The 27,946-nt window shown below is 37.1% G+C and overlaps 1 protein-coding gene across 6 annotated transcripts in view; it reads right to left on the reverse strand.

Annotated features, from left to right (window-relative positions):
• The window catches only part of MYO6 (myosin VI), an 82,899-nt gene that overhangs the window by 9,798 nt on the left and 45,155 nt on the right, over positions 1 to 27,946 (reverse strand). For 3 of the 6 annotated variants that reach the window (XM_086461456.1, XM_086461457.1, XM_086461455.1), the window contains exons 16-27: positions 26,862 to 26,957; positions 24,667 to 24,840; positions 20,969 to 21,007; positions 19,258 to 19,351; positions 16,551 to 16,681; positions 16,327 to 16,404; positions 15,294 to 15,423; positions 13,426 to 13,516; positions 12,012 to 12,162; positions 10,466 to 10,674; positions 10,028 to 10,106; positions 6,443 to 6,603 (exon numbers count right to left, since the gene is read on the reverse strand). In XM_086461456.1, coding sequence (XP_086317582.1) covers positions 6,443 to 6,603; positions 10,028 to 10,106; positions 10,466 to 10,674; positions 12,012 to 12,162; positions 13,426 to 13,516; positions 15,294 to 15,423; positions 16,327 to 16,404; positions 16,551 to 16,681; positions 19,258 to 19,351; positions 20,969 to 21,007; positions 24,667 to 24,840; positions 26,862 to 26,957 — 1,433 coding nt within the window. Of the gene's footprint in view, positions 1 to 2,563; positions 2,603 to 3,103; positions 3,134 to 3,291; positions 3,304 to 6,427; positions 6,604 to 10,027; positions 10,107 to 10,465; positions 10,675 to 12,011; positions 12,163 to 13,425; positions 13,517 to 15,293; positions 15,424 to 16,326; positions 16,405 to 16,550; positions 16,682 to 19,257; positions 19,352 to 20,968; positions 21,008 to 24,666; positions 24,841 to 26,861; positions 26,958 to 27,946 lie in introns of all 6 variants that reach the window. The other 3 variants (XM_086461454.1, XM_086461452.1, XM_086461451.1) reach the window with 2 other exon arrangements.

The raw sequence follows: 27,946 nt of genomic DNA on the forward strand, positions 1-27,946 counted from the left end.
TATCACTAAAATCTCCATCTCCTTTAACAGTATGTGTAAGGGTATCCATGTAACAAACAAACATTACATGTATATGTACAAGGATAAACTCGAACTTTTAATTTTTTTTTTTCTTAGTACGGATAAGAAGTGGAAGAACTCTCCCTTAGGAATGGCAAACTTCCCATGGATTATTTGAATATAAACTAAGTTCAAAACACTCCAACATTCAGTGACAATCACAATACTTTTTAAATACTGTGGAATTCAAGAACAGACACATGACTTTACCCGCCTCTGCTAATGCCCATGACTAAGGACACGAAGCAAACTGAATTATCTTTCAGGATCTGAGAGGATTTGTTCACAAGAAACTAGATCTTTAATAAGGCAGCAACTTACTTGATGCAATATGTCACATTAAAAATCCACAAGAGAGAAAAATAAAAGAAACCAGCCCTTTTCATTTAAAGTCTGTTTGTGCAGCACTATCTTTGTGGGACTGTTACATTATCACAGTATTTATAATCCAGTGAATATTATTTTAAAGTTTATTTTTCCATTAAAGGTCTCATGTGGTACTATGAAGTTTTATGTTGTTTATTTTCCCTTTTTAGTTAATAGGTTATAAATACATTTTCTGTGAAAAATTGCTCTAGGTAGATAAAGCATTTTTTAAAGCAGAGATAACAAATGCAATTTAAGTTTCATAGAGTGAAACAATCCATTTAACCAAATGTTCTTAATAGCAACTGAACCGTCTCTTCAAATGTAATTAAAACTACAGAATCTTACTGTTTATTGCAGCATCAGCTTAATTATGTCTACTCATACGACTAATCTGAGTCAACACACAGCTTCCAGTTATGGTATGTGAGAAGTCTGACACAAAAACTTACCTCTGACTTTTAATCAGTACACAGCTGAGGGACAGGAACTTTTCCTCACCCTTAGCACTACTCATAAGCGTAAAACAAATCACTGGACAGACAGTCTCCTTCAAAACACATACTTTAATATTTTGTTATCATTGGCATATCTGTAGGACATTAAAGGATTGCTGTTAAATCTAATTTCCGCTGCCTAGTGTCTAACCTTCTTGAACTTAATTTGACAAATCCTAAGGATTTTCCTTATTTAGCAACACTACTCACCACTCTAAGAGTTTGCTACATAATTTAGAGCAGCAGAACTAGGCTGTAAGATCTCTGGTTAAACTAGTAATCTTTAAGAATGCTAATCCAATTGGATGGCTTAGTCTTTCCATTACAGTACTACTCTGCACTCTGCAGACCACTCTCTTGTTTTCTACATGACTTTAAGCGTAACAGTTTGGCAGTAAGAGCAGCATCACACCTGACTATCAGTCTTCACCACACAATCTGACACAATTATGTTACAAAAAATAGTATTTTCAGACTTAAATCAGTCTCAAGTCAAAAGTTTCCAGTATATGAAAAGTGAAAAAAATTTAGTTAAACAAGCAAGCAGTAAGAAGTACTGCATTTTGAATTCAACCAAAACACAGAGCCTCTGATTTTGCTCCAAAGTTTTGTGATTTTTTTTTGCACATTAAGAATTGGCTGTTGTTATAGGAACTATGTACAATACAATCCAGCCATCTAAATTCACTTGCTAACTTAATTACACAAAATATTGTTTAGTCTTACTCTTAAAATACCACTCCAAGAACCAAATTTAGTTAGCAGCTGCATTCCCAATTATCAATGCTACAACTAGAAAACACATCAATCATGCGAGACGGATCACCTTCAGACTATATATACACAGCTCAGTGCCGTGTTTAACAAGATTCACTTTTAAAAATGCTAACCAATTTCACTTCTTATGTAAGCCTCAGAAAACGAATGTCAAAAGGTTATTTCCATCCTCACGTTGCAGGAAGCACTTCCTAATTACTCACTGATATGGAGGACATTACAACAGAGAATTAGTATTCTAACACAAACTAGCATGAGACTGCTCCAGTAGAACTGTATTCAGATCTAAACCTGCATTCTCCTTTCGTCCTCCACGGTGCATAAAATCTTGTGTTAGCATTCAAGAGATCTCAGAAAGGGATTTTGTTTAGGTATCTTAAGAGGGGGTTTAATATGCTTTTAACATGTTAATTTTCAAAACTACTTTTATCTGAAGGAAATTATAAATAAAGAGTATTTTCTTATTAAAAGTAGTAACAGTCACATTAATATTCAATAACTTCATTAACTTTTGTGTTGAATCTGTAGAAATACTTCTTTGAAAGATGTGGAGCCTAGTTCTGTATTATCATAAGAAAAGTGAAGAGAGAAGAGAGTTGGAGGAACATTATCAAAATTACACAAAATACCAGGGTAAATGAACTATTCTTATTTTTATATAATCAATTAAAATCGCAGAAAAATAATTGCTGATAGAAGGTGTTGATAAAAGAAATTTATCTGAAAGAATTCATTTACTTATCTGCTTAGCACCTAAAGAACCCAGATTCCATTATTTTTCATTCTGTAATAATTCAACCCATTTCATGTGCGATTTCTTTTTATAAAATGATTGATTCATTTGGTGTTGTCTGCTCACCTACCTAGACAATATTTCTGACATTTCTGTGGCCATTTGTTCCCTATAAGAAAATTAACAAATAAGCATAAACCAAACATATTAATATAAAACCAGCCTTAACAACTGTGAAAGTCTCTCGCCAACCAAACTGAAGCTAATTCAGGTGCACAAAAAGAAACGGCTATATTTTAAATAATTTCCATTCTAATATATATATATATATATATACACACACACACACATATATATAGTCCCAATTCTGTAACGAGCGATTAATCACACGGGGCAGTGAAAAATGGATGGTATGTGAAAAAGTTGACACGAATTATATGATCATCTTTAAATAGATATTATTAGGTATATTAGATTATTAACTTTTTTATTAGACATAAGCAAAGCAGTGGATATAAGGTATTACAAACTGATTTAAAGTCAACAGATGCATGCTAATAAAGATTATTATGGGGTATTAGTAAATAAGAGGGCAATATCAATTTCCTTTTAATTAATTAGTGTTGCTGGTTTTTCTATTAGAGCGTTCAAATGGAAAAAATTGCCATACGCAGTCATTTGCAGCTTTGTTCCATTGGCTCTGCAAACAGAAGACATCTATGTTAGACACACTACTTCCTAGTGACCTTTCTAATAATCGGAAGTGGGAAAAAGGTGGGTCACAGTATTTCCTGCTCTCTCACATCTTATTTACTATCTTATGGTTTTGGGTTTTTTTGGTGTTTTTGTTTTTCAAACTGAGAAGAAGGACTATCTAAGACCTTTTTTCTTCACCTTCCTCATTCAACCATGTGTGTTAAATTGTTTTTAAAAAGTTAAGATAATCTGGAAAAAACACACACCCTTTCTCTCCCCCATCCCATCTTTCAAAATCAAAGATTTGGAGACATGCTACAGATACATTCCATGCCTGGATAAGCATATCACAAGAAGTAATAGCAATCCTCATGCAGCTACTCTGGGAACAGGACCGATAGCTTCTTCATGCAAGCTGTGAAAAGACACGGAGTCTAACTGCCACACTGAAGACCCACATCACCATCCCTGGAGGTATTTAAGAGATGGGCAGATATTGTACTTAGGGACATGGTTTAGTGTGGCTGGTAGAGCTACAACAGAGGTTGGACTCGATCTTGAAGATCTCTTCCCATCGAAACTGTTCTATGATTCTATGCACACACATGTAGCACTGAATATGCTACAAATTAGAACTTAGTTGAATTGTTCCAACGCCATGCACAGAACATACACACACAACACCTTCACTGAGGCTAGCTTACTTTGGTGCTATATGCTATATTATATGTTCCAATAAGCCACAGAAATAAAAAATATTGCATGGTTGAAAACAGATACCTCTTAGTTACTAATTTTTTACTTATGTGCTAAGCAATTCTGTTAGTTTACCCCTAGGTGCAGTAAATCCCTTATTACATGCTTTCAAACTGTGGATAAGTAACATAATTGGGAGGAAGGTAGGAGAGGTCCGGCATATCCAACACAGAATAAGCACAAATGAAAATGCTGGATCTACTGCCAGAACCAACAATGGTGGTTCTTTGATAGGAGCCAAGTTGCATATTCTTCAAAGAAGCCACTAATACTTAAAGAACCTTTAAATATCTATGACAACTAATGGTGAATACAGCAAGGTATTGAGGAGAGAAGAAATAGAGGCTACTCATTTTCAAATATGACAACATGGAAGTACCACATTCCTCAAAAATAAGCAAAATATAGGATTCAAAGTGGCACATTTAAATCACCTTGTTCTTACTATTTTCACTCCACAAGTAGTACAGCACAATGGAACACATCCTTTCATACATGCCATTGTGTAAGCATGAAATGATTTTTTACAAAATTGTGTGAAAACCCTGTAGAACCAGTATACTGCATGAATTCAGAATGAAGTGCTACATGCTTTACTACAGCAAAATTTAACAGAAAAGGGAAATATACATACATAAAAGACACAGTGATTTCAGTGTATCATATAGTAATACGTAAGTCTCAAATTAAGGAGATGGCAGAATATAACTTCCTTAGACACTAGTAAAATTTTAATTAGTATCAGTTAAAATAAGTCCTAAGAATTTATGTTTAAATTATTAAGTTATATGTTTTGTTCAAACCAATAAACAGTTTTCATTTCAGAGGAGAATTCCCACAGTTTCTACCTTGAAGCCGATCCCTGCAGTTACATGGAAATCTACCCCTGGATTTCAGTAGTAGATACTGGGGTCTGGGGAATTTTGTTTTGAAACAAACCCAGACAAAAATGAAATCACAGGTGAAATTAAGTCTATTTTCTTCAAATTTTGGACATGCTTTAAATTTTTTGAAGTAGACTGCAGAAACAGAAGGAAAAAAATTTGCTAAAAAATCTCACATAAGCAGAAAAATCTATTACTTTTTTTCTAGATTTAAATATTATCTTTTTCAAGAAAGGATTTTCAACGCTGTGTTAACTTGTTCAGACCATTCTGCATTTTCCAGTCATTCAGAAAAGAATCTTCATTCTCCCACCTCTAGCTATAGAGGAGAGAAACTGGCAGTCATAACGATCAGGTTGGTTGGTTCATCATCCATTCCACGACTACACAAGGAGGACAAAATACCAGGATCACCCATGAGCAGCAGGAAACGCTGTGTAGATTGCTGCTTCACTGCCAGAAAAGTTACTGAATTCTCTGAGCCCTTCTTGTTTATTACCTCCCTTTCATATTTTAGAGAAGTCTGCCAGGTTGCAACACTGGAGTGACTTTCAGTTTACCTTCAAAGCATTGCACCAAAATCCAAACAGAGGAAGAATAAGACTCTCCAAAATGCTGCCTGTGAAGCATCTGGACATCCAACTGAGCATGTTAAAGTCTCATCTGAGACAATACAACAGCTATTGTATAACTGAGGGCAAAACCACAGTAATTTCAGTGTGTCTAAAAATCAGTATTGTACATGACAAAAAAATTACGTACCTGCCTCCTGTCAGCATACAGTTATTAAAAAGTATACATCTAGGTAAAATTTGAGTAGCAAAGAGAATGCATCTGGGAACTTGAAATTCCATGGAAACACTTGGGATTTTCTTACATTGCTTCTTTCAACAACAACAACAACAAACTAAACAGACCAGCACTAACGAAGTCATCGGTGATGAGATCATGTTCATAGGTCCCTTTATGCAATTTCACCAATAAATACCATTTTTACTGGAACTTCTAAGTTGCTTCTAAGACATCACCCTTTACACATGAAGAGCTCTTGCTTTGCAGGCAGTGTGGATCTGTATACCAAAAGCCAAGCACTTCTTGTGCAAGATCAAAAAATTCACACAAAACAAAACGTTTCAGACAACATTTAATTTTCAAACCCATTGACGTTAACTAGATTCAACCCACTTTAAAAAACTTACCAGTCAGGACACAGATTTAACTACTATTTCTGCATTCAAAGAGGCTTCTTGTTAAAAAAAACTCCACACCAAATTTACACTCTACTACTGGCACCATCAAGTATGAGAACAAGCATATTTTATTGCTACTTACCACTGAAGAAATTCCATTCACTACTTTAAATGAGTCATATAAATCATAATTTAAATTGGTTGCCATCCTTGCCAGAACTCAAAGAGAACTGCAGTCGTATTCACAAACATCTACTAAATTACTGGTGTAAAAAGATGCAAAACAGAGAAAGTCTTTACAGAAAAGCCATCTATTTCTAACAAATTTCACAAGTTAATCTGAAAAACACCCAATACACTGACTTAACAGGTCCATTTAATAAATACAAAAATACATAAAACCAACAAGAGTGTCGTCTTCTCAAAGGGGCCAGGATAGGAAAATGACAAAAAAAAGAGAAATGTAACTACTTAACCCCATACCTGCGCAATCCCAAATCGAGCTGAGCCTCGTCACTGATGAGTTCTGCCTCACTCTGGGCAATTCGCATTGCAAGTTCATGATCACGACGTTCCTGTTCAAGCACTGCCTGGTGCTGGGATTCTTCCTCTCGTTCTCTAGCTAGCTGGGCTTCAATTTCAGCCTGTTTCATAAAAACACACCTTTAACCTTTTCCAATCAAAACCAAAATGCCACAGAATCAAATTATCAGAAAAACTTGCCAAAAAGTGTATTTATAGCTTTCAAAACATGCAAAATTTACAGAACTGAAAAAGTAACAGCATTAGTATTTAGTTTGACCCAAGAAAAACAAAGCAGCTAGAGATTGCGTCTGGGTTTTCATACAATTTACCAAATCATTATTGTCCACCTCTTGTATCATCTTTTCAAATTGAAGGGCCAATCAATTATTCCTTTATTTAAAAAACACATGAAGCTTTTTTCTAGCTATTATGAAAATTAGACTTCAAAAATTTTTTACAATCATTAAAACTCCGATGATACAGAAAAATATGGTTACTCCTCCACAGCACTGACACAATGCTCCCTTTGATATTCTGCACTTGGCAATACAGGACTTTGCAGTAAGCACTGCCTTGCATATAGCTCTGCGGTTCATTTTGAAAAGGGATCAAGACAAACACTGGAATCCTCTGTGAAGCTGATGTGGCTTTGAATTCAAGCAAATGGTAAAATTCCAACTTACTGCAATGCAGAAGCAATCCAGACACACTGCCTCTGTAATTCCAGTTTACCATCATTATTTAACAAAGGGTCTTGCACACACACAGGAAGTAAAACGTGACCGCCAATTCATACTTCTGAAAGTCCTACACGCCAAGTCTTAGCAAAAGTGCCCAAAAGTCAACAAAGGAGACGAAGTCACTTCCCACTCATCATCGTGAATTTACACCGCTAGAGCAGTGCAGTAACACCAGTGACTTTATCCTAGAAATCCCATTTTAGATTAGCTGATAGTAACAACCACCAGGAGGAGAGATAATGAGTAATTAACTATATGTAGAAAAAAGAAATACTCTACTGGATTACATATCTGCTTTGTATCCAAACACAGCATTTATAAGTGTAAATTGCATTCTGCATTGCAGATACCCACATCTCAGAAACAGAGAAACATAAATAAAGACAATCCCTAGAGATGCTCATAGCGCTGGCAGACCAAGTTTTTAAACCTTCTGGCAATAAGCCATCTTGCTTCCCCAGTGGACAAAGCTTAATCCATTTAAACTGTCCTTGAATGGAACTTACCCTATGAATTTTGCACAAAACACTAGGCGCATCTGCAATGGTCTCCAACCAATGACTCAGAGACTCGCCAAATAGTAGCTTAGTTTTTTTCTGTTTAACTTCTGCAAGCTGGTAGTGCTTATTATTCTAATACAGGTGACAGATCCAATAACACAGGACAGATTAATTTTTCATCGAAGTTAGGCTATAATCTTGCTGTTAGTTCCAGTGAGGTGTTTATTAAGCTCAAGGGTGAGGTGACAGAAAAGAGTATGCAGACACAAGGAGGATAAGCTAACTACAGGGATAACAAGATATAGGAGAAAAATTCTGCTTCTGATTCACCATGGACAAGGCTTAAAAGTCTGTAAACATTAGTGACCGTGGCCCTGTGCCTGCTACAACTGTCCCTACAGAGAAGGTTTTTCCCTCCGAGACTGCTGTCCCAGGTCACGCAGGCAATCTGCAAGACAAGGGGAAACTAAGGATACAGGGGCCAAACACACTTTGGAGTGAGAGTTCATGATGGGATCATTAAGTAGTGTCAGGAATCAAGAGGGAGGGGTGGAGGAACAGGGTTTGAACTGCATGTATTTATTCTACAAGAATGTAGCCAAAGGGGCTACTAGAGACAGTTCTGTATCCTCTAATTATTACCAGTGTTCTCAGAGGGTTTACAAGCAGTCAGCATGGATTCACTAAGAGGAAATCATGCCCAATCTGACAGCCTTCTGTGATAAAATGACTGGCTGGGTGGACGAGGGGAGGGCTGTGGATGTGGTCCACCCTGACCTTAGTAAGGCCTTTGACACTGTCTCCCATCACTTCCTCATAGGTAAGCTTAGGAAGTGTGGGATAGAAGAGTGGACAGTGAGGTGGGTTGAGAACTGGCTGAAGGACAGAGCTCAAGGGTTGTGATCAGTGTCGCAGAGTCCAGCTGGAGGCCTGTGGCTAGCGATGTTCCCCAGGGGTCAGTACTGGGTCCAGTCTTATGAAGGGACAGAGTGCACCCTCAGCAAGTTTGCTGGTGATCCACTGCATCTGCCACTCCTCCCAGTTGTGTAAGGCCGTGCTGCCATTCAGCGAGACCTGGACAGGCTGGAGAGCTGGGTGGAGAAGAACCTAATGACGTTCAACAAGGGCAAGTGCAGGGTCCTGCACCTGGGGAGGAATAACCCCATGTACCAGTACAGGTTGGGGATCGACCTGCTGGAGAGTAGCTCTGTGGAGAAAGACCTGAGAGGTCCTGGTGAACAGCAAGTTGACCATGAGCCACCACTGTGCCCTTGTGGCCAAGAAGCCAAATGGTATCCTGGGGTGCATTAAGAAGAGTGTGGCCAGCAGGTCAATGGAGGCCGTCCTCCCCCTCTACTCTGCCCTGGTAAGGCCACACCTGGAGTATTGTGTCCAGTTCTGGGCCCCCCAGTTCAAGAAGGACAGGGAGCTACTGGAGAAAGTCCAGTGGAGGGCTATGAAGATGATTAGGGGACTGGAGCATCTCTCTTGTAAGGAAAGGCTGAGACACCTGGGGCTCTTTAGCTTGGAGAATTAGAGGGGGCCTTATCAACACACATAAATATCTAAAGGGTGGGCATCAAGAGGATGGGGCCAGGCTCTTTTCAGTGGTGCCCAGTGACAGCACAAGGGGCAACGGGCACAAGCTGGAGCACAGGAAGTTCCGCTTGAACATGAGGAAAAACTTCTTTACTCTGGGGGTGACAGAGCACTGGAACAGGCTGCCCAGGGAGGCTGTGGAGTCTCCTTCCCTGGAGATATTCAAAACCCATCTGGACACGTTCCTGCGTGACCTGCTCTAGGCTAACCTGCTTTGGCGGAGGAGTTGGACCAGATGATCTCCAGAGGTCCCTTCCAACCCCTACCATTCTGTGATTCTGTAATTGTGTTATTAAGATGGTACATGACACAGCATAAGTCCAGATGTGGCTTTTAGTAAAAGAGTGCCAAACTTGCCTAACATGGAACATCTGCAAAAACTTTGAAGGCTAAACTATGACTCTCTAGTGTATTTTTAACTTTAAAATAACTTTAAAAACAAATGCATCTATACTCAGAAGACCTGAACTCGCATGTGAACTAGAAATGGGTGATCTGTCTTGGGATACCCTAATTCTGACTTTCACCTTACATTTACCACTAAAGCAATACTGCTGAGTGACTCTGAGACACACATTTATAAAATGAAGCTGTTAGGTTCTCCACTGAGTCTGAGCTGTGAAAAAGATCTTTAAGAAATTAACACACCACTTACCCCCCCCTAAAAAAAACCCACAACCCACACACACAGCTGAAACATTAACCTGAATACGCTTTTCTTCCTCTTCCCTCTTTTTCCTCTCTTCTTCTTCTTGTTTCCTCTTTGCCTCAATCTCAGATTTCCTATTACAAAAGAAGATGAGGAAATGAAAACATGTAATAACAAGGCAAGTGAAAAAGAGATAGAAAAGCATCTTCCACAAAACTGAGTAGTAATCCAGAAGTCAGTACAGTCCCGATGACAGGACACTATGTGCAAAGTCAAGAAACTTTCCAAGTCCATCTGTATTTCCAGCTGCATCACACAATTTCTCCCATACTCTATTCTAACTAAGCTTACCTTACAAATCACTGGGAAAGGAAAGGTTTTAACGCTGCATAGCACACCAGGAGTACAGCACAGGAGTATTAAAAACAATCTCATTAAAGTGCCTTGCCTATTTTCTTCTCATTCTACAACCAGCAACTTATTCAAGACTCACAGACGTCTTTCCTCTTCTTCTTTCCTTCGCTGTTTTTCTTCCTCTTCACGTCTCTTCCTTTCTTTTTCCATTTCCTCCTGGATGCGTCGTAGCCTCTCTGCTTCCTCCTCTTGCTGTTTCTTCTTTTGCAGTGCACTCAGAAGCTGCTCTGAGCTTCTGACTAGAGCATCATATTCTTTCTGTATCTGTTCCCTAGTCATGATAGTGGTCTGCAAATGAAATAATAAGAGGGAATTATACTCTTTCATGTTTGTACTTCACTTTTAAAAACTGTATATTGAAAAATACTAAGTGAAATGAGAGCATTGAGCAGTATAATTAAATTATATATACACTTCAGGGTGGGGGAGCTTGAGCATATCCTTTTCTTTCTTCCTAAAATCCTGGGGACGCATTACTCTCCTCTCTCATATAAAACCATATAAAGTAATCTCCATTTCATCACTGAAATTAAACATGACTTCTCTCTGAAACACACCTTCATTTTTTAAACCTTGCCGTTTTAAGCAACAGAAATTAATTCTTACCGCACTAAGATGAAAACTAAGGGTCTCCTATGTGCATTCGTGTTGTGTTCTTACATGCTATAGTGGTTATTTACAGCTCTACCTTCTATGCCATAGCACAGAACAGTTTTTCTTACTATGTGTGCTCACAGTCAAAAGAAGTATTGGACCATGCTGTGACTAACTTTTTTTAAAAAGTTATTAGTAGCAAATAACAGGTTGAAAATACTTAAAACAATCGCCTTTGCTACATCTGTTTCCAAACCTCATTGATAGCAACAATTTAATTTCATTGTACAATTCACATTGATGTGTACTAATGAAACTGTGATGTGGGGTGTTTGCTGACCTTGTCTGAGGGTGTATCATGATAATAATCAAACTATCGTATTTTTATTAGAGAAGAGAACTAGAAATTGACAGGTTAACTCTATCATCTTTTCAACTGTGATTTTAAATAGAAAAATCTTAATATGGTTCACTAAGAAAACTATAATATTGCATGAAACAAAAATTCAACACATCAAATTTTTTCTGACATTAATAAGCCCCACTGTGCTTTCATTTTGTCTGTGTGCTCTGAAGCATAATCAGCAAGCTGAACTCTCTTTACTACCAAGTCTGAAAAGAACTCATAACTGGAATATATCTGTCTTCACTCTAGTGATAAATGCTTGTACATTTCAGCCCCTATTAATTTAAAACATTGCTAATATTCATTATCCCAATAATAAAAAAAACAAGCAAATATATTAACAATTGTCTCACAATATCAACAAGCATTTTTGCTTTAAATTCTGCAGTGCTAATTTTGAAACACAGATAATAATAGCAAGGTCTAGGCATATGCACTGGTTTAGGATTCACTTCAGTTTCATTCACCAATAATTTTAAACAGGATTCACCCAGTGCCTCTGAAAACCAAGACCTCTATATTAAAATGTCTTTTCTATTAAGAAAAATACATTGGCATTCTACTTTAGATTCAGTTTTTAAAAGATGTCAGTAATAAGAAACTATTTCTCTGATTACTACTATACCTTAATTTTGGTCATTGAAGCATCAATAGAATACTCCAGCTCCTTGACCTGCTTGCTTGTCTCCGCCTTCCCCTCCTTCAGAGCACTTACTACTTCATTGAATTTATCAAGTCTCTTCTTCAGCGTACGCACTTTTATCAGGCCATCAATGCTGTGAAGGTAAGACAGTTTATTCGTATCTTGAGATGTTTTTACAAGGTGGTATTTTTAAAACTCCCACTAATCACTCACATTAAAGAGGAAGATAGGGGAGACAAGTTATGCCTTCTGATAAAACTCACCCTCTTTTTTTGAAATTCAAACATTATCACATGAAATAACTAAGCAATGGAGCCTTTTGCAAACGATAATTAAAATTGATCAGCAGACAGTGACTCAAAATGGAAAAATGTATTTTTATTTTGAGAATTAATGTGGATTTTTTGTGGGTTTTCGTTGGTTGGTTGGGTTTTGGGGTTTTTTAAATAACAAATCATTAGTATCCACTAGAGGATTTTGACTGGAGTGGACAAAGATTCAGTTGTGCCACTTACTCAAAGAGCAATAACAGGACTGAATCAGACCAAACTTAACTATGCAGCAGGGAACCCAGTTATTAGGCCTCACAAGGGAAAAAAAAAAGTCTGGGGAAGAGTCCAGGAAAATTTCAAGCTTCTTAAAGAACCGATACAGAAGGCCACACATACAAGTTACAACTCTGCAGAAACAGTCTTCCTAGAAAGAAATCACTGAACTGGGATTGAGGAAAACAGCACACAAAAACTAGAAACTAAATCAAATCATCCAAGATGAGTACGGAACAGCTTAAAAATAGAGGGACATGGTCAGAAATGCCAAGGTACAAAATGAAACAACTATTAAAGGATGTAAAAGAAAACATTTTGTAAGAACCCCGCTACTAAAGAACAGAGTTTTCGATCTCTATCAAAGAACAAAAGTGTCAGTAGAACTTAATGACCAAAGCGATTTTTCCCTCAGAATGCCATGCAGTCAGATTAAAGCTAATGGAATTACTTAATTTCAAGAGGAGACAAGACAGACCAAAGACAATTATTTTTAAGATAAAAAAGAAAGGGGGCCTATAAAGGAAAGTGTGAATGGGTAAAGGACAAAAATTAATGAGCTTAAATTTCATTTAGAGAGACTTAACTAAGGATTTCCAATAACTAGGCTATCATGGAAGGATTTTATGAACAAAGAGCTCAACAAACATCCCTTAGGAAAGGTTCAGATTTACCCTATTCATCCTTGGGAAAGAGAGGAGGAATATGGCACCTCTCAAAGTCTCTTTCAGTTGTACTTAGCATCATTCTATGACTTCAGATATATTTAGTTAAGCACAGTAAATCTCTTTACATTCATAAGAAAATATTACTAAAAATCCATTCTCTTCAACCAGGGAATATCCTCTTACCGTGGTTTATGCTTTCTCTTGCAAAGCCACATACGAATAGTCTTTTGTATTTTAATACAGGCACTGGCTCGATATTTTATCTTATTTTTCACTGTAAACACACAGAAAATACTGAGTCTCAATGATTTATAAAATTTAACACAGCTCCTATATTACTCACACACTCACTTGATGGCTCAAAAATGTATGTAGACTACATGTGCTTGAGAGGTAGGTCTATACCCGAACCACAACACTTAAAACACAGCAGACAACGGAATTCACAATCCTGAGCCAGGCATAGAGGCTCTCACCCAAAACAAACAGGAAGAATTAAGCACGTGCACACTCACACATGTGCACACACCACCACCACCACGGATTCACAGACATCAGTAACCTCTGTGAAAAGCCACCGGACCTAGCAATCAGGAAATGCTCAGCTGGAAGTTTAAGTCCCATACTGAAGGGTAATCAAGCAGCCAATATCCACTAGACATAATAAAGTGGCTGCAACTTTGCTGAGTGTTTCTCTGCAATACTGAACCTCCAGCTGTTTTTGTTCTAATACAGTCTTCATCTAAAGACTCAAACGACTGGGACCAGGAGGCAAGTTCAACACAGGGGAATGTCAAGGCACAGGCACAAGCATGCGTGCTGAGCAGCTCAGAAGCGCAACAAGGAACGCAGTTTTTATGTATCCACTGGAGGAAGCACAGACACCCAAGGATCCATGCTGCATTTAGTCATCAGCTGAGCACACGGTTTGTGAACACAGTGATATTTAACTACTGGACTTGGGGAATCAAAGATGAACTCTACTTTTTGTGTATCTATTTCAGCTTTATTCTAGGGACAAAATTAGCTTCTAATTTCCCATAAAACAATTAAAAAAAAAAAAGGCACAACAAACCAGCATATTATTTCCTTGGGTTTCTACTTTTTGAACACAGTGACAGACATTCTGTCCTATCTTTCTGAAAAATAGACTAAACGCATAAATTTCTAGGTCAAAAACATTACTTCAGTGCTACAATTTCTGATGTCTAAAACTCATATGATAAGAATTCACAAATTCTATTTGTTATAAATGGCAACAAATAGTATCCAGTCAGTGACAGATGTAGACGTCACGACTGTGCTGGCCCACATGCACAGCCATAAGGCACTAGTCCTTTATGCTTCTCTTCCCCACCTTAATGTATACTTTCCACCCTCTGTGTTATCACAGATCCCCGACATCCTGCATCAGACCTTTTCCCATCTCCCAGACATCATTACTAAAGCACCCCACAAGCAGCAATCTCCACACCCCCTCATTCCTACTCTGCCCAGTAAATCGGGCAGGCCAAGCACTTGGAAACTGCATTATCAATAGCAATAGCCACTTATTTGCTGATCAGCAATAATTGCTGGAGTGGAAATGTTTGCCCCATAATTCATGGCAGTGCTTTCAAACATGCAGTTTTTGTCTGGAGAGGACAACCTCCGTGCAGGCACCTCCCAGAACTAAATGACTCCATGTTGTCAGCTGAGAGTTGAACTACTGTTCTGCTGATGTAGAAGTCTCTCCCCTGCAAGGCCAGTGGTAGCTTGTTATTTCGGTGCAAGTGTTTACCCAGGCTTCAGCAAGCACCCAAGCAGACTCGACATGGAAGACTGGTGGTGGGCTCTATGTCCCACTTCGAAAAACCTCTGCTCTAAGCCCCCCTAGATGTAACTAATATAAAGCATAAAAACAAAAACCTCATCAACCTTGAAATCAATTACTCAGACTTCAGTATGTAACCATCTGCTATACATGTCCTTGGCCACATTTCAAGGTGATAATAATTGTTTTGCTGTATTTTTAACAAACATTTTGATTTAATAAAACAGAAAATACGTACATTTAATCACAGAGAGAGAACACCATTGAACTTTTTTCCAACGACTGCAAATAAGCCAGCGATTCACTCGTTTAACTAGTTCTGCTAAGTGATCTGGATCAGACTTCATTATCTGATCAAACTCTGCAAACTAAATAATAATAATAAAAACAGTTTTACAAATTAGGAGAACAGAGAGTGCTAGACATTATTATTTACAAGAAAGGTAAAGTATTTTTAATGTAAACTGTATGTCATCATTATATCAGATTTCAACTAATTCAAGTAAGCAGGTATGTCTGGCATCACTTCATTCTTTAATGATAACAGAAATTACTACTAGAGTTTTTTGTTTGTCTAATTGATGTGCAACACTCAGCATTCTGAATAATCCAAATCACTAAAAATACTTACTGCAAAATTTTTAAAAGTTAATTGTTTCTCTACATTCTGAACACTTAGTCTGGCCTTCCACAACTTCAAGACAACTCTAATTCCGTAACTGGGAAAAAATAAAGCCCTGAAAACACTTCTCAATTTTAAACCTTTGTGTAAGTCCAACTAAAGGCAATCTTCTTCTGAAAATCCTGCACTTTTTGGTAATTATGATAGAGGGAACATTCTTCTGGGACTAAAATAATTTTTCTTTCTAATCATAACAGCTCCCTACTTCATCTCCTTTCTCTGCATAGCATCAGCAATGTTCAGACCCACAGAAACAGATTTTAGCTATAGATTTTACTAGAGAATATCTTTGCTCTAACTTGCTCTTTTTAATAGTCAACATAAGTCTTAAGTGACTGGTAGAACATCTGGGAATACAAATATTGCATTAGCAATACAGAACCATTAGCAATGAGACTATGAAACCAATTCTATCAGTATTAATATTGATTTTTTTCATAGAAAATGAACGGTATTTACAAAAAAACCTTGGTAACCTTATTTAAATTGGCCACACATTCAGCAACGTGTTGAACAATGTCACCTTCAGAGGTCCTTTCCAACTGAAATTATTCTGATTCACATTCATGAACTCCAAGAGAAACATTACCTTGCCAGGTCTAAAAAACACCTTGGTTAGTCCAAACTTGTAATCATTTTCATTCAGTCCCAAGGCTTTAAATAGCGCCTGAAACACAGAAAACAGTTAGGATTATATTCTGTCTCCTTCAAAAAAACAACACAAAAAAAGTTCAAAAACCACAACACCCACTCCCCCCACCAATATATTTTCTGTCCTGGATGATACAGAAGAAGAATTAATTTCTTTCTTGCCTTGCAAAAGAGCCTAGGATCCAGTCGAGCCAATTTTTCAGGCAAGTATTTCTTGTACATATTATATAGTTCATGAAACGAAGCTCGTGAAGGGAAACCACCTTGCATCAAATCCAGAACTGACACCATTCCTAAATTCATAGAAACACACGCACAAAAGCTGGTATCAATAAAATGCAAATGAAGCAATGATTTTTATGATAACCAGTAGTTTATGACATAAGCCTCAAAGACATTGTTCAGAGACTAAACCACAAAGTTCAGCTAGGACTTAATCCAGCCTCTAACATATCTTGATCATGTGATCATTCACAAAAGTTAATACCTAGCAGATGAGAAAAGCCCACACAATTTTCTCCATGTTTGAGGGGTAAGTCAGATCCACTCATACCCCACCTGGAATACTGTGTCCAGCTCTGGAGCCCCCAACACAAGAAAGAAATGGAGTTCTTGGAGACGGTCTAGAGGAGGGCTACCAAGATGGTCGGAGGGTTGGAACACCTTTCCTACAAGGACAGGCTGAGAGAGTTGGGCTTGTTCAGCCTGGAAAAGAGAAGGCTCCGAGGAGACCTTAGAGCAGCCTTCCAGTACCTGAAGGGGGCCTACAAGGAGGCTGGGGAGGGACTTTTTGCAAGGGCCTGCAGTGACAGGACAAGAAGTAATGGTTGGAAGCTGGGAGAGGGCAGGCTCAGACTAGATACAAGGGAGAAGTTCTTCACCCTGAGGGTGGTGAGACACTGGAACAGGTTGCCCAGAGGAGCTGTGGATGCTCCATCCCCAGAAGCGTTCAAGACCAGGCTGGATGGAGCCTTGAGCAACCTGCTTTAGCAGGAGGTGTCCCTGCCATGGCAGGGGGGTTGGACTAGATGATCTTTGAGGTCCCTTCCAACCCAAACCATTCTGTGATTCTATGATACAGAGGATTTTTTTTCTAGTATTTCTTCTAAATATTTTTTTTTCTTTTTAGCGGACTTGACATTTCATTTCTAAAGGAAAGAAAACAAACCACAATTATACCCAGCCAGGCTTTTATTTTCATCATGTCAATAATATTTGTGATATGTGGTGCAGATGCAACATCAAATACATAACACAGTGCTAGACCATTGAGTGTACTTGCAGTACCAGGTATCAGCTGCTAAGATGTAATTTTAACATCCCAAATATTGTTAATACATTTTGGCTGCAACTAGGACATCCATAAAGCACAGACACAGAATCAGTAAAAGGTCCAAAATACTTCAAACAGCACAGGCCATGACAGTGTTTGCCTGCTGCTTTACATAACCCTGTCAACAGATTTTGCGTATATGTTTTAAGTTAGCCCTTAACTATGGTTGCTGTCTTTAAATTCAATCTTCTGCATATTTTCTTTCAATGGAAATTTGATTTGTTCACACTAAGTCTTTCTTTTTCAAAAAAGATTTTACAGCATTACATCTTGCTCTTTTAACATTACATGTTATAAACTTGTTTTACTAGATTAAACTTCATTTACTGTTGCTAAAAAAGTAAGCGCATATGGAAAAGTGAGCTTGTAAGACTCCTGTAAAACATTGCAATAGTTGGTGGGGCAAGGGGGGCATGTGGTTAATTTGTTATTTTTTCCTCTCTGACATACCAAATACTGTCAACCTGAAGAAACCTACTACTAATGATGTTAATGTAATTCTAACTGCTGAAAAATTAAGCTTTTGTGATGATAACACGGCGTGTTAAACATGTGGGCTTGTCAAAACATCAGCTGCAGAACCTGGAAGTACTTGACTTCAGAAAGAGAAAAATTAAGCACAAGCTACTGAAAGTGCAAAAATACAGACAAGGCAAAAAAAAATATTGAAGCACTTTGCTCATCAAACACCCTATGAAGAATGACAATACCAGCACTCTAATTCCCAAGCAAGCAGTTCCTTGTGCTGTTCAGTGGGGCATAAGCAAAACTGCTAATATTCACTCTCTCAAATAAAGCTGTAAATTGGAAAGCGCCCAGCATTTCAAGAATAATGAAAATGCAGCACTGCAATCTGTGGTATACAAAGCAACAGGGAAGATTATGCTGAAGTGCCCTTGTTGGAAGTACAGCTTCAAATCAAATTAACAGTGGTATAAAGAAATTCTGAAAAAGTGAAACAATAACATTTCAACTCTATCATAAATTTCTATAAAATCAAAGAAAACAGGTGTGTTTCAATTATTAGATATCTCAGCTAATACTGACTGCCTCTAAATGCACACAGGAGTTTCTAACGCTTCAACTGTCATAGTAATTTAAAGGAATTCTATTCTTCTGAACTGAATTGCTGCCCTATTGTGGGCAACACAAAGAGATGGGATTCAGCTCCAGGTCAGAAAATCTAAATTTATGTACCAATATACGGCTACATGGCTTCTTAATGTATGCATCTGGTGTCTGAGCTCTCATTATAATCAATGGAAAAACAGTCAATGGAAATGACATCAACTCTTCTTGCAAAGAGGAGACCCTATGGCTGTTCAGATTAATTATTTCTAGGGTTCTATTGACTAAAACGAGAGCTAAATTACTAAGAATCTAAATAACTGTTCATAAGGCACAAATAAGCTACCTTCTAGAAAACAACAGTTCAAGAAAGGAAATATTGCTTCCATCTCACATATTTCAAACTTAGGTCAATCTATAATGTCCAAAGTAATACACAGAGGGAAAAATATCAGAGGCATATATTACCTGAACACTGAAGCTGAGAGAGGATCTGTCCTCCTTCAAAATGGTGATTAGTCATCTTTAAATTAGGTTTGATACAGCGAATAAAGCTAGACCCCTATTACCAAAACAAGAAGTTAGCAGAATCTACACATTTTTAAACCTTCTGAACTAACAGTTAGTCATTTAAGAATTATGGGTGAAAAAAAAATTTACAAAATAATAGTATTCTAAAAGAACAGAGCTGATATTCTTTTTCTGTTATATATCAGTTTTGCACTCTGCCCTTGGTCTTGATGTAGCTAATCTCAATGCTCAAGCTATTAATTAGATCCTCAGCTTTTGAGTTTTCACTGAACTGTTCTTCTTACCATTAGTACAAACTAATTATGATTTAGCAGTCTACATTCTACTACCCTCATTATCTTCTACAGTCACATCACCTAAATGCCTCAGTCCTCCAGAGTTCACATCAGGGAACATGCTACCAGCCTCCTGACATTGGACTCATGACAGATGAACCTGACCTTCCTTTCTTCTAACTTTCTTTCACTTTTTACAGTTTCTTTTGGCTCATGGCTTCACTCCCCCTTCCCCCATGTTGTTTCAGTCTGCTCCCCTCTTATCACAACGTGTGCTGTCTCTACAATTTTGACCACTGCTTTCTCTGATCATTTCACACTCATTAAAAGAATGACATCTTTGCGAAACACCATCCAATTACTCAGATTTTCCTGTAACAGGTGGCTGCTAATGACAACCTACCCTACATACTAAAACAAAATTGGGACTGAGAAAACATAGTATTACGCCTGGTTTGCAGTATCTTCTCTCTTTTTTCATCTCTCAGCTGAGAGTAAGAGAGCACCTGCCAAGGGAGCTCTATATTAACAATACACCCTCAGTCATGGGTTAGCTAAAATCAGAGCACAGCAAGCCTGGCCACGTACTTTTCCCCTGGACTGGGTCTCAGTTCCACAGTGTTCTTTGTGAAAGAGATCATTTTTCTTTCAGACCAGCCTCATGAGTATGGTAAAATCTTAATGTCAGCTACGCTCCAGCACCTGTCCCATGTTTCCCATGTTTTTCCCCCTTTTTCTTCTTTTTTGACAGAGCATAGCCTCTTATTTACAATTGGTTAGAACATGCAGTCAAGAGAAACAAGAATGTGTTCCTACAACTCCAAATTAAAAAAAAAAAAAAAAAAGGGTATGTTGAACGACATGGACAATTCCACAAACTATCAAATTACATCAGCTAAATTAGAAAATAATTAGTGGAATCAGGTTCTTTGACCACTTGTGCATTTCACAGCCTATCACACAAATGAAATGAAACATTTTATTGTTAACATCTTTATAGAATCTGAAAACAGTAAGTAATACTGAATTCTCATCTGCCCTACTTCTAAATAACATCTCTAAATCATCTTCGTCATCAGTGATAACCGGTGAATGGAAGGAAGTAGACAAAAAAGGAGATAGCAGCCCAGATAGATTTCATATTGTTTACTCAAATTGTGTAACTTTCATTCTACAACTTTTTTTTAAAGGTGGTTTGTTTTTTTTTTTTAAAGTAACTCCATAATCATCACCTGCACAGCTAGACTTTTCAAAGTGCCATATAACTGCCAACTCTAAAGCAATTACTTATAAGATTTATAGTAAATGATATTGTTGCGATAATTGATTATGCCTTATGTCAGAAAATTATGAATCTGCGTCTGTATACTTACAGTACTGTGAAGCTTCTCAAGAAGCAAATTTAACTGAGTCTGTAAAAGAAAAGATGTATCTCAGGAGCCTTATCATGACAACTACAGAAATATACACACAGAATAGTGATATAGCATTACCGCATGCATGCTCTTTGTTAGTAAACTAGACAGAATTGATAAATCAAACGTTCACAAATTTTAACAGACAAAATCATGCAAGTGTGCATGAATGGTCCTGAGGAAATTATTTGTGTTTAATTGTACAACAACACTGTACGGACTAGTTACAACACAGTTATCAAAAAAAAGTGCAAGCCCATTTGGGAAAATAAAGGAAATAAAGTCTATGCAATAAAATTATAAAGAATATCAGACTGATCAGCAGTAATTTAAGAAAAAATACACTGAAAATTTGTGAAATCCCAAATTTAATCTATAACAAGCATACATTTGTATGTTAAATAATCAAAGCAGAAAACAGATATGCTCAGGATTTTCTTGGGTTTTTTGAAGTTAAGTCAACGTTTAGGTGAATGAACCAGCATAATCTGGTTTTAATTCCAAACTTCCAAATGTTTCAATCTCTATTGATGACAATAGACTATGATTTTAAAAATCACATTTACTGAGGCTGGATTTAAACACACTGTGGGAAGACCACAGTCCTAGGATTATTTGGGGGCAAGTCTACAGGATCACCAGAGACTTAGGGCTATCAGACAAAGCGAGTTACAGCTCCTATTCAATGTAATTGGTAGGGACTTAAAATACTCCAGAACCACATCAGGAAAAACAGCTATACTTTTACTTTACAGATGTGTCTGTTCTACCACATAGGTTACCGCTGTGCCAGCCTTTCTAGTTTACTAGCAAGCTTTAAATACATAGACTGAAGTAAGATAAAATTCTGTTATGCCCTAACACATTCCTCATTTTCTGTACTGGAACCAAAATTGAAAGGATCTGACTTTTGACTAATTTTTTTTAACCAGATCTTTCAATTACCTTGACTCCAAGAAACCAGATTTGTATGGGCAATATGCATCACATACAGCTGCCAGTCGTCCTTCCAGTGGATAAAATTGGGGTATTTTTAAATTTATCATGGATATGGTTAGAAAGAGAGAAGGAGTGCCACAAGAGGCATGACAAACACTAATAACCTCCTGCTCAGTTCTCACTTACACGTACTCTGTATATCTCTACTTGAATATAATCTTTATATTTTCTTAAGTTAGAAATACTTAATTTTGGAGGGGACAGCCTAATTTGCATTAACAAAATACAATTCTGCTAGAGGAAAAATAACCCTTCCTTATACTCTGTGATTTGTCAAGAAATAAACCAGAGCCATTCTCAGGTAAATTTCCCTAATGAAATGATCATATGAATAAAACATATTGCTAAAACTACTGCTCTCTGAATTACCACAATTTAATTCATCATTACTGCAGTAAGGTAAAATCATTCCAAAGATTCTTGAGTAGATCTGATGAACTAATTAATCATTATTTCCTCAACTGATTTATGAGAATCAATTTTAATTAGTTATAAGGAAGGGATGTATGAAGGATTTCATAAAGAGAAGTCCCTGCATCATCATCTAATAATTGAGGTAATTAGAAGAGTCTGAGACTGACTTAACATAATGATGCACTAAGAATTCTTATTCTTAAAGAGATGAAATTTCTGCTAAGATAATAGAACATTTTGATGTCATCTGAAGTGAAATTTTCAAGGCTATTAGTGTTCATCAGCAGCACATGTTGTGTCTGGGAAGGTAACACTAAATGAATTACTGGAAATAACACATACATTCAAAATGCCATGAAACTTGAAAACACTGAGAGAATTATAGATTAATGGGCCAGATCCAAAGAGGACTTTAGTCATGTTCTAAGTGTAGACGTGAACACCAAAGTCCAAAAGACAATCTAAGAAGTTCCCCACTCATTTGCTGCTTAACTTAAAAAATGCCTCCCATTTTACTTCAGCCCTCCTCAGACATATGTCCACATCTACTGGATGTGGGGTGCTAAATGCAAGACGAATTGAAAACCCAAATGGAAGAAAATGGAAACTCTCTCAAAGATCCCACAGTTGGTTTCATTTTGGAAATGCCGTTATAAAAATCAATGGGCCCTAGCTTCACCTACAACAGACTCATGGTTGCAGGGTTTGCTCAGGAGATAGCTAATCTGTATGTAATTCCATTTTTCAGTCTGCCTTCTGATCATGCAGTTTATTATAAACCAGTTGCTACAGTTTAATTCTACAACTACTATATAATAAGAAGGAAGAGGAAATAATTGTCGGAGGAAAACTCAAGAGAGCAGACTGCCCAATTCCCAATATAAATACCAAACCCACTACCTTACAAGTCAGGCTCTGTCTCTTACTCTTCCTGGCTCCACTGAAGTTTTATTTCTGGCTACATAACAACCCATTTCCAGAGGGGTATAGGGAGAATCCCCTCTGTCAGACTGACCAATAACTTGGCGCTACAGGAAAGACAGGAGACATAAAACACTGCATACAGTATAGACCTGAGGCAGAATACTGCTGCTATGTAACAAGTAAGCACTGCTACCATATCCTTCGTGTTCTTCAGCCCCTGCATTTTTAGAGAACATTTCTAAACACTAGCCACAAGATACAATTATGCAAGAAGGACTTTATCTAGCAGTCCTGTTTCAGCACTTAACCTTGACATGGAGCAGAAATGTAGAAATGCTTTTCTGCTTTTGGCAGTGCCACACTCTACAAGAAGGTTTTTGGATTGTCTAAGATACCTGCTTTCCCCAGGCACAGCATAAGGAGTCTAGCTAGGAACATGACGTGGGGTTCTAGGTGCCCTAGGTAAGGTAGCATACCAAAAACGTTCCAGCACTTGAAGGCATACAAATCCTTCATTGGATCTGGCCCAGGTGAGTTGAAAAGAGCTCTTGCTGAAAGGGCAGCAGCTCTACCAACCGTAAATCCATGAGATTGAAAACTTTACCTGCAGCCCACGGTTGTGCCTGCTTTTCATCTCTTAATTCCCCTACAGTTCTCTCTCTAGCCATCCTGAGCTGGAATACTCCAGCTAAAATAAAACTGCTGAATGAGAAAAGGATGCAGAAAACATTTGGAGAAGACAGGGTTTGAAGGTCAGCTTTACAACAAGCAGAAGAAAGGAGAAAGTCAGGAGAAGCATCAGATTCAGGTATTGAGAAAAGAAACATTCAGCACAATGAACATCTGTCTGTGAAAGCCATGACTACATTTTAGAAGAGGAAAAACAGTGGTTAGGTTAGGTATAGAATTTTCAGAATGGCAAACTGTAGCCAATTGATACATCTTCTAGAATGCACAGTTAAGACAGGATAGAAGAACCCCTTTTGTTACATTTAGAACCCCTTAAAGTCCACAGAATCCAGATTTAGATCTCAAGACTTTAAACCTTTTGAATAAAGGCTTCCATGCAGCTTTGCGAAATTCTGACTTAAAAATTACTATATAATCTCTGTAAGGATTATTATGAAACATCTTTTTGAAAGAAAGGCATAGCACACAGCTTGAATATATTGGTTTCTTCTAATTCAAAAGAGAAAATGTCTATTTTTTCTGAGTCTCAGGTTACCACTACTTCTCCCAATCTTAGGTTCTCTTATTTCAGGTAACTTAAGAGTGGCATATATTTCAAGAAGATAAGACTCTTTTCTATATTGTGTTACCTTAAATTTGTTTCCCACACTGATGAAACTAAGTTTCCCAGCTTTTTGTTTGGAATCCTTGTTGTTGTTAGTGTTAGATTCAAACAGCTGTCGAACAAACTTGTCCTTGGATTCACATATAAGAGATTCAAGGGACATGTGCAAAGCATCATTGTTTTTTTCCACAAATTGCATCTGAAAAGACAGCCCAAGAAATAATAGCACAGTTGTTTCACTGTCCCAGTTACTTATGTCTTAAAGAAAACAAAGTTTTATACTTCATTCAAAAATCAGCAAGAATATATGGGGCAAATATTCATACATTATTTCGAAAAACTTTTCAACCGGACACACAAAACACTAATGACAGAGAGAAAAGATATTCTTAAATTTGGAGGATGTTGTTGGAATCATGAAACCCAAGGTAAGGTTTAGTGCCTTTTAAGACATCAGTTGTGGTTTTGTCCACAATTATCCTCCTTGTTTCCATTCCAGCACTCAGCACATCATCACTTGGGAGTTCTGAAAAGCTTAATTCTTCACTGCTTGTAATATCACTTAAGATCTGTTGTGAAATGGGAATTAACATGCACACTTTAATTGGTGCACCTACACAGTTTGGAAAATGAAATGAAAAATGGTTACTTTAGTAGTACTATTCAAGAACAGTTGATTTAATAAAAGATATTGTCCCTTCCTACAAACCTTACCTCTTTAGTTTATTTAAACTGGCTCACCTTTGGAAGTTAAGAACAACACCTTACGCTGAAATTCAGAGATCAAGACACTAGTATACAATTTCACACTAACAAAAGTCTCAATAGCTTTTGGTGCAACTTTAATAGTGACCTTGATATTAACAAACAGAAGAGGCCAAGACTAATTCAAAGAAAATATGAATTTGCCAGATACCACATAAAAGGGTTTAACGGTGATGGGAATCAAAGGACAAACACAGGCCTCCAAAATTCTCTTGGACTATGAAAACACAAGACTGGAATATGAATGCAGACAGATGAGCATCCTCACCACAAATCAGATTGTGAGAACTGCCACAAGCGCAATGAGAAAGAGAAGGCAGCTATAGTTCAAAAGTTTTAAGGCCCAAGCTAAGTAAGCTCCTCTGAGGGAGGGGATAAATTAAGTCAAGCATATTAACATAGCTTCTGGACCAAAGCTACCTCATATATGATTAGCTCTGACAACAGAGCTTAGGTGCTCATATCTGGCTCCTCTGTTCCTGAAGACACTCTAAGGTATTATTAACGTACCATGATGAGGTACACAGTTAAACATAGAGCACTTGGAACAAATGTGTTCTGATTTTATTTATTATTTTAATATTGACTCACTGAGTGACCTCAGAAAAATCAGGCAGGTAACACACAGATTTCAATTTTCTTGTTTGTAAAATGACCCACAGAATATACCTACTTCAAAACAGCACAGCAATCATGACCATTCTTGGAGCATTTTGAAGTAAATAAGAACAAGCCCTTAAAGTACACATTTTCAAGTGACAAAAAAAAGCACCTTTGGAAGTAGCTTCCTTCTTACACACTGGAGTTACAGACCAGAACAAGAAAGCATTATGGATCTGCTGTTTATCCTAAAAATATCTTTATAAAAATTAAGTTTTCGATATTGGCTTACAGTCTTGTAATATTTTTGTATGATGAATAGTCAAAAAAGTAAAAGAATCTGGAATGTATTTTGAGGGTAGTAATTTCAGGTATTTAATATTCTTACATGAATGATTCTACTGCCAGTAGAAATGAAAAACAAAAGGTATAAAATGTGGGTTTTAATATAACACAAATAGTGATTGCATACAAGGATAAGCATGCTTCCAAAAAGCTACTAAGTTCCTTACTTAGTTCCTTCCTAACTACTCTTAAGTTCCTCTCCCCAAGATGCAAATGTCTGTTGATGTAAGATTAGCAGATAATGAATCAATGTATTTAATACTGACATCATTACCATAAATTTGTAACACTCTTACACAAAATGTGTCATCAAAACAGTCTGTAATCTGAGAAGTTAAAAGAAACTGACAATTTTGTGCATACTCACAAAATTAGTTTCAAAGCTAAGGTATACCAACTTTTGAATTTATCCTCCAATGAAAGGAAATTTTGTTATTTAACCTATATACACTGAAAAATATGGAAGTACTACAACGTGTAACAAAAATAGTTTTGTATAAGTAAAATTACCGTCTCGTAGCACACTGCTCCTGCAAAATGTCGGATAATGAAGCCTTCATCATCTCTGATATTTCTGTGAACAGCCAATTTAGACTTTCTAGGAATCTGGAATAAAAAAGTTGAATTACAAAGAAGATTACGCTGGAGAGTGAGAAAATGGTTATTCTTAAAACATCATCATGATGTGACAGGTGTTAAAAATGACATTTCCTGCAGAACAATTGTGATGACCACTACCATTCCTGTATTCCTGATATTCCAAAACCTATTTTCATTCTCATTCACACCCTTATTAGATACCTCACATTCAAAATAAAAGTTACCAGGATTGCTAATACCAGCTAGGCGATTTTCCTTTTGTCTTTAATCAACTATTTCTATACCATTCATTCCACAGCTGACGAATAGCTTTGTTGTATGAACAGGATTAGACAGAAGCTTAAAATATGTTTTTAGACAGTGTATTTTAAAAGGTAACCACCTAGCTGATCATATGAAAATGAAAAAAACAAAAATGTTTCATTGCACAGCAATCTAGTTAAGTAAGATTAAGCAGAAACTTAACAAAAGGTAAATAAATGGGTGACAATTTTATTCAGCTCCCTTTGCTCGCACTTTTTCATCAGGGAAGTAACTTTTTTTTTTCTTTTTCTTTTTTTTTTTTTTGGCATTTTTACAGAAGTCATATACATGAACCGAAATAATTTGCATTAATCTTCCACAGAGTGCTAAAGAATTAAAAACAAAAAGGTTTTCCTTGTATGTTCCCTATTTTCACCTCCGAAATGCTAGCTAGATGCTCCGAGTCAAATATTCTCCAAAGCAAGCAATTTTTGAAAGGAACAACAAAATCGCTCATCTGATATGAAATAATCTAAATTAAAATGTGGTCTTATTTCCTTCTCATGCATTACATGTTTACAAACTTCAAATGTAAGTGAAGAATATGGCTTTAGTTTCAGCAGGATATTAGAACTGCTAGAAGACTTAAGCATTCAGTGAAAATTTCAAGAGACCTAATAACCAAACTTGTTCTTAACAAAAGAATATGGATTGAGCAGACTGGTGCGGTGTGAGATTTCTTAGGGAAGGTT

The sequence above is a fragment of the Leptosomus discolor genome, chromosome 2 (genome assembly GCF_034619465.1).
Source record: "Leptosomus discolor isolate bLepDis1 chromosome 2, bLepDis1.hap2, whole genome shotgun sequence".
NCBI lineage: Eukaryota > Metazoa > Chordata > Aves > Leptosomiformes > Leptosomidae > Leptosomus > Leptosomus discolor.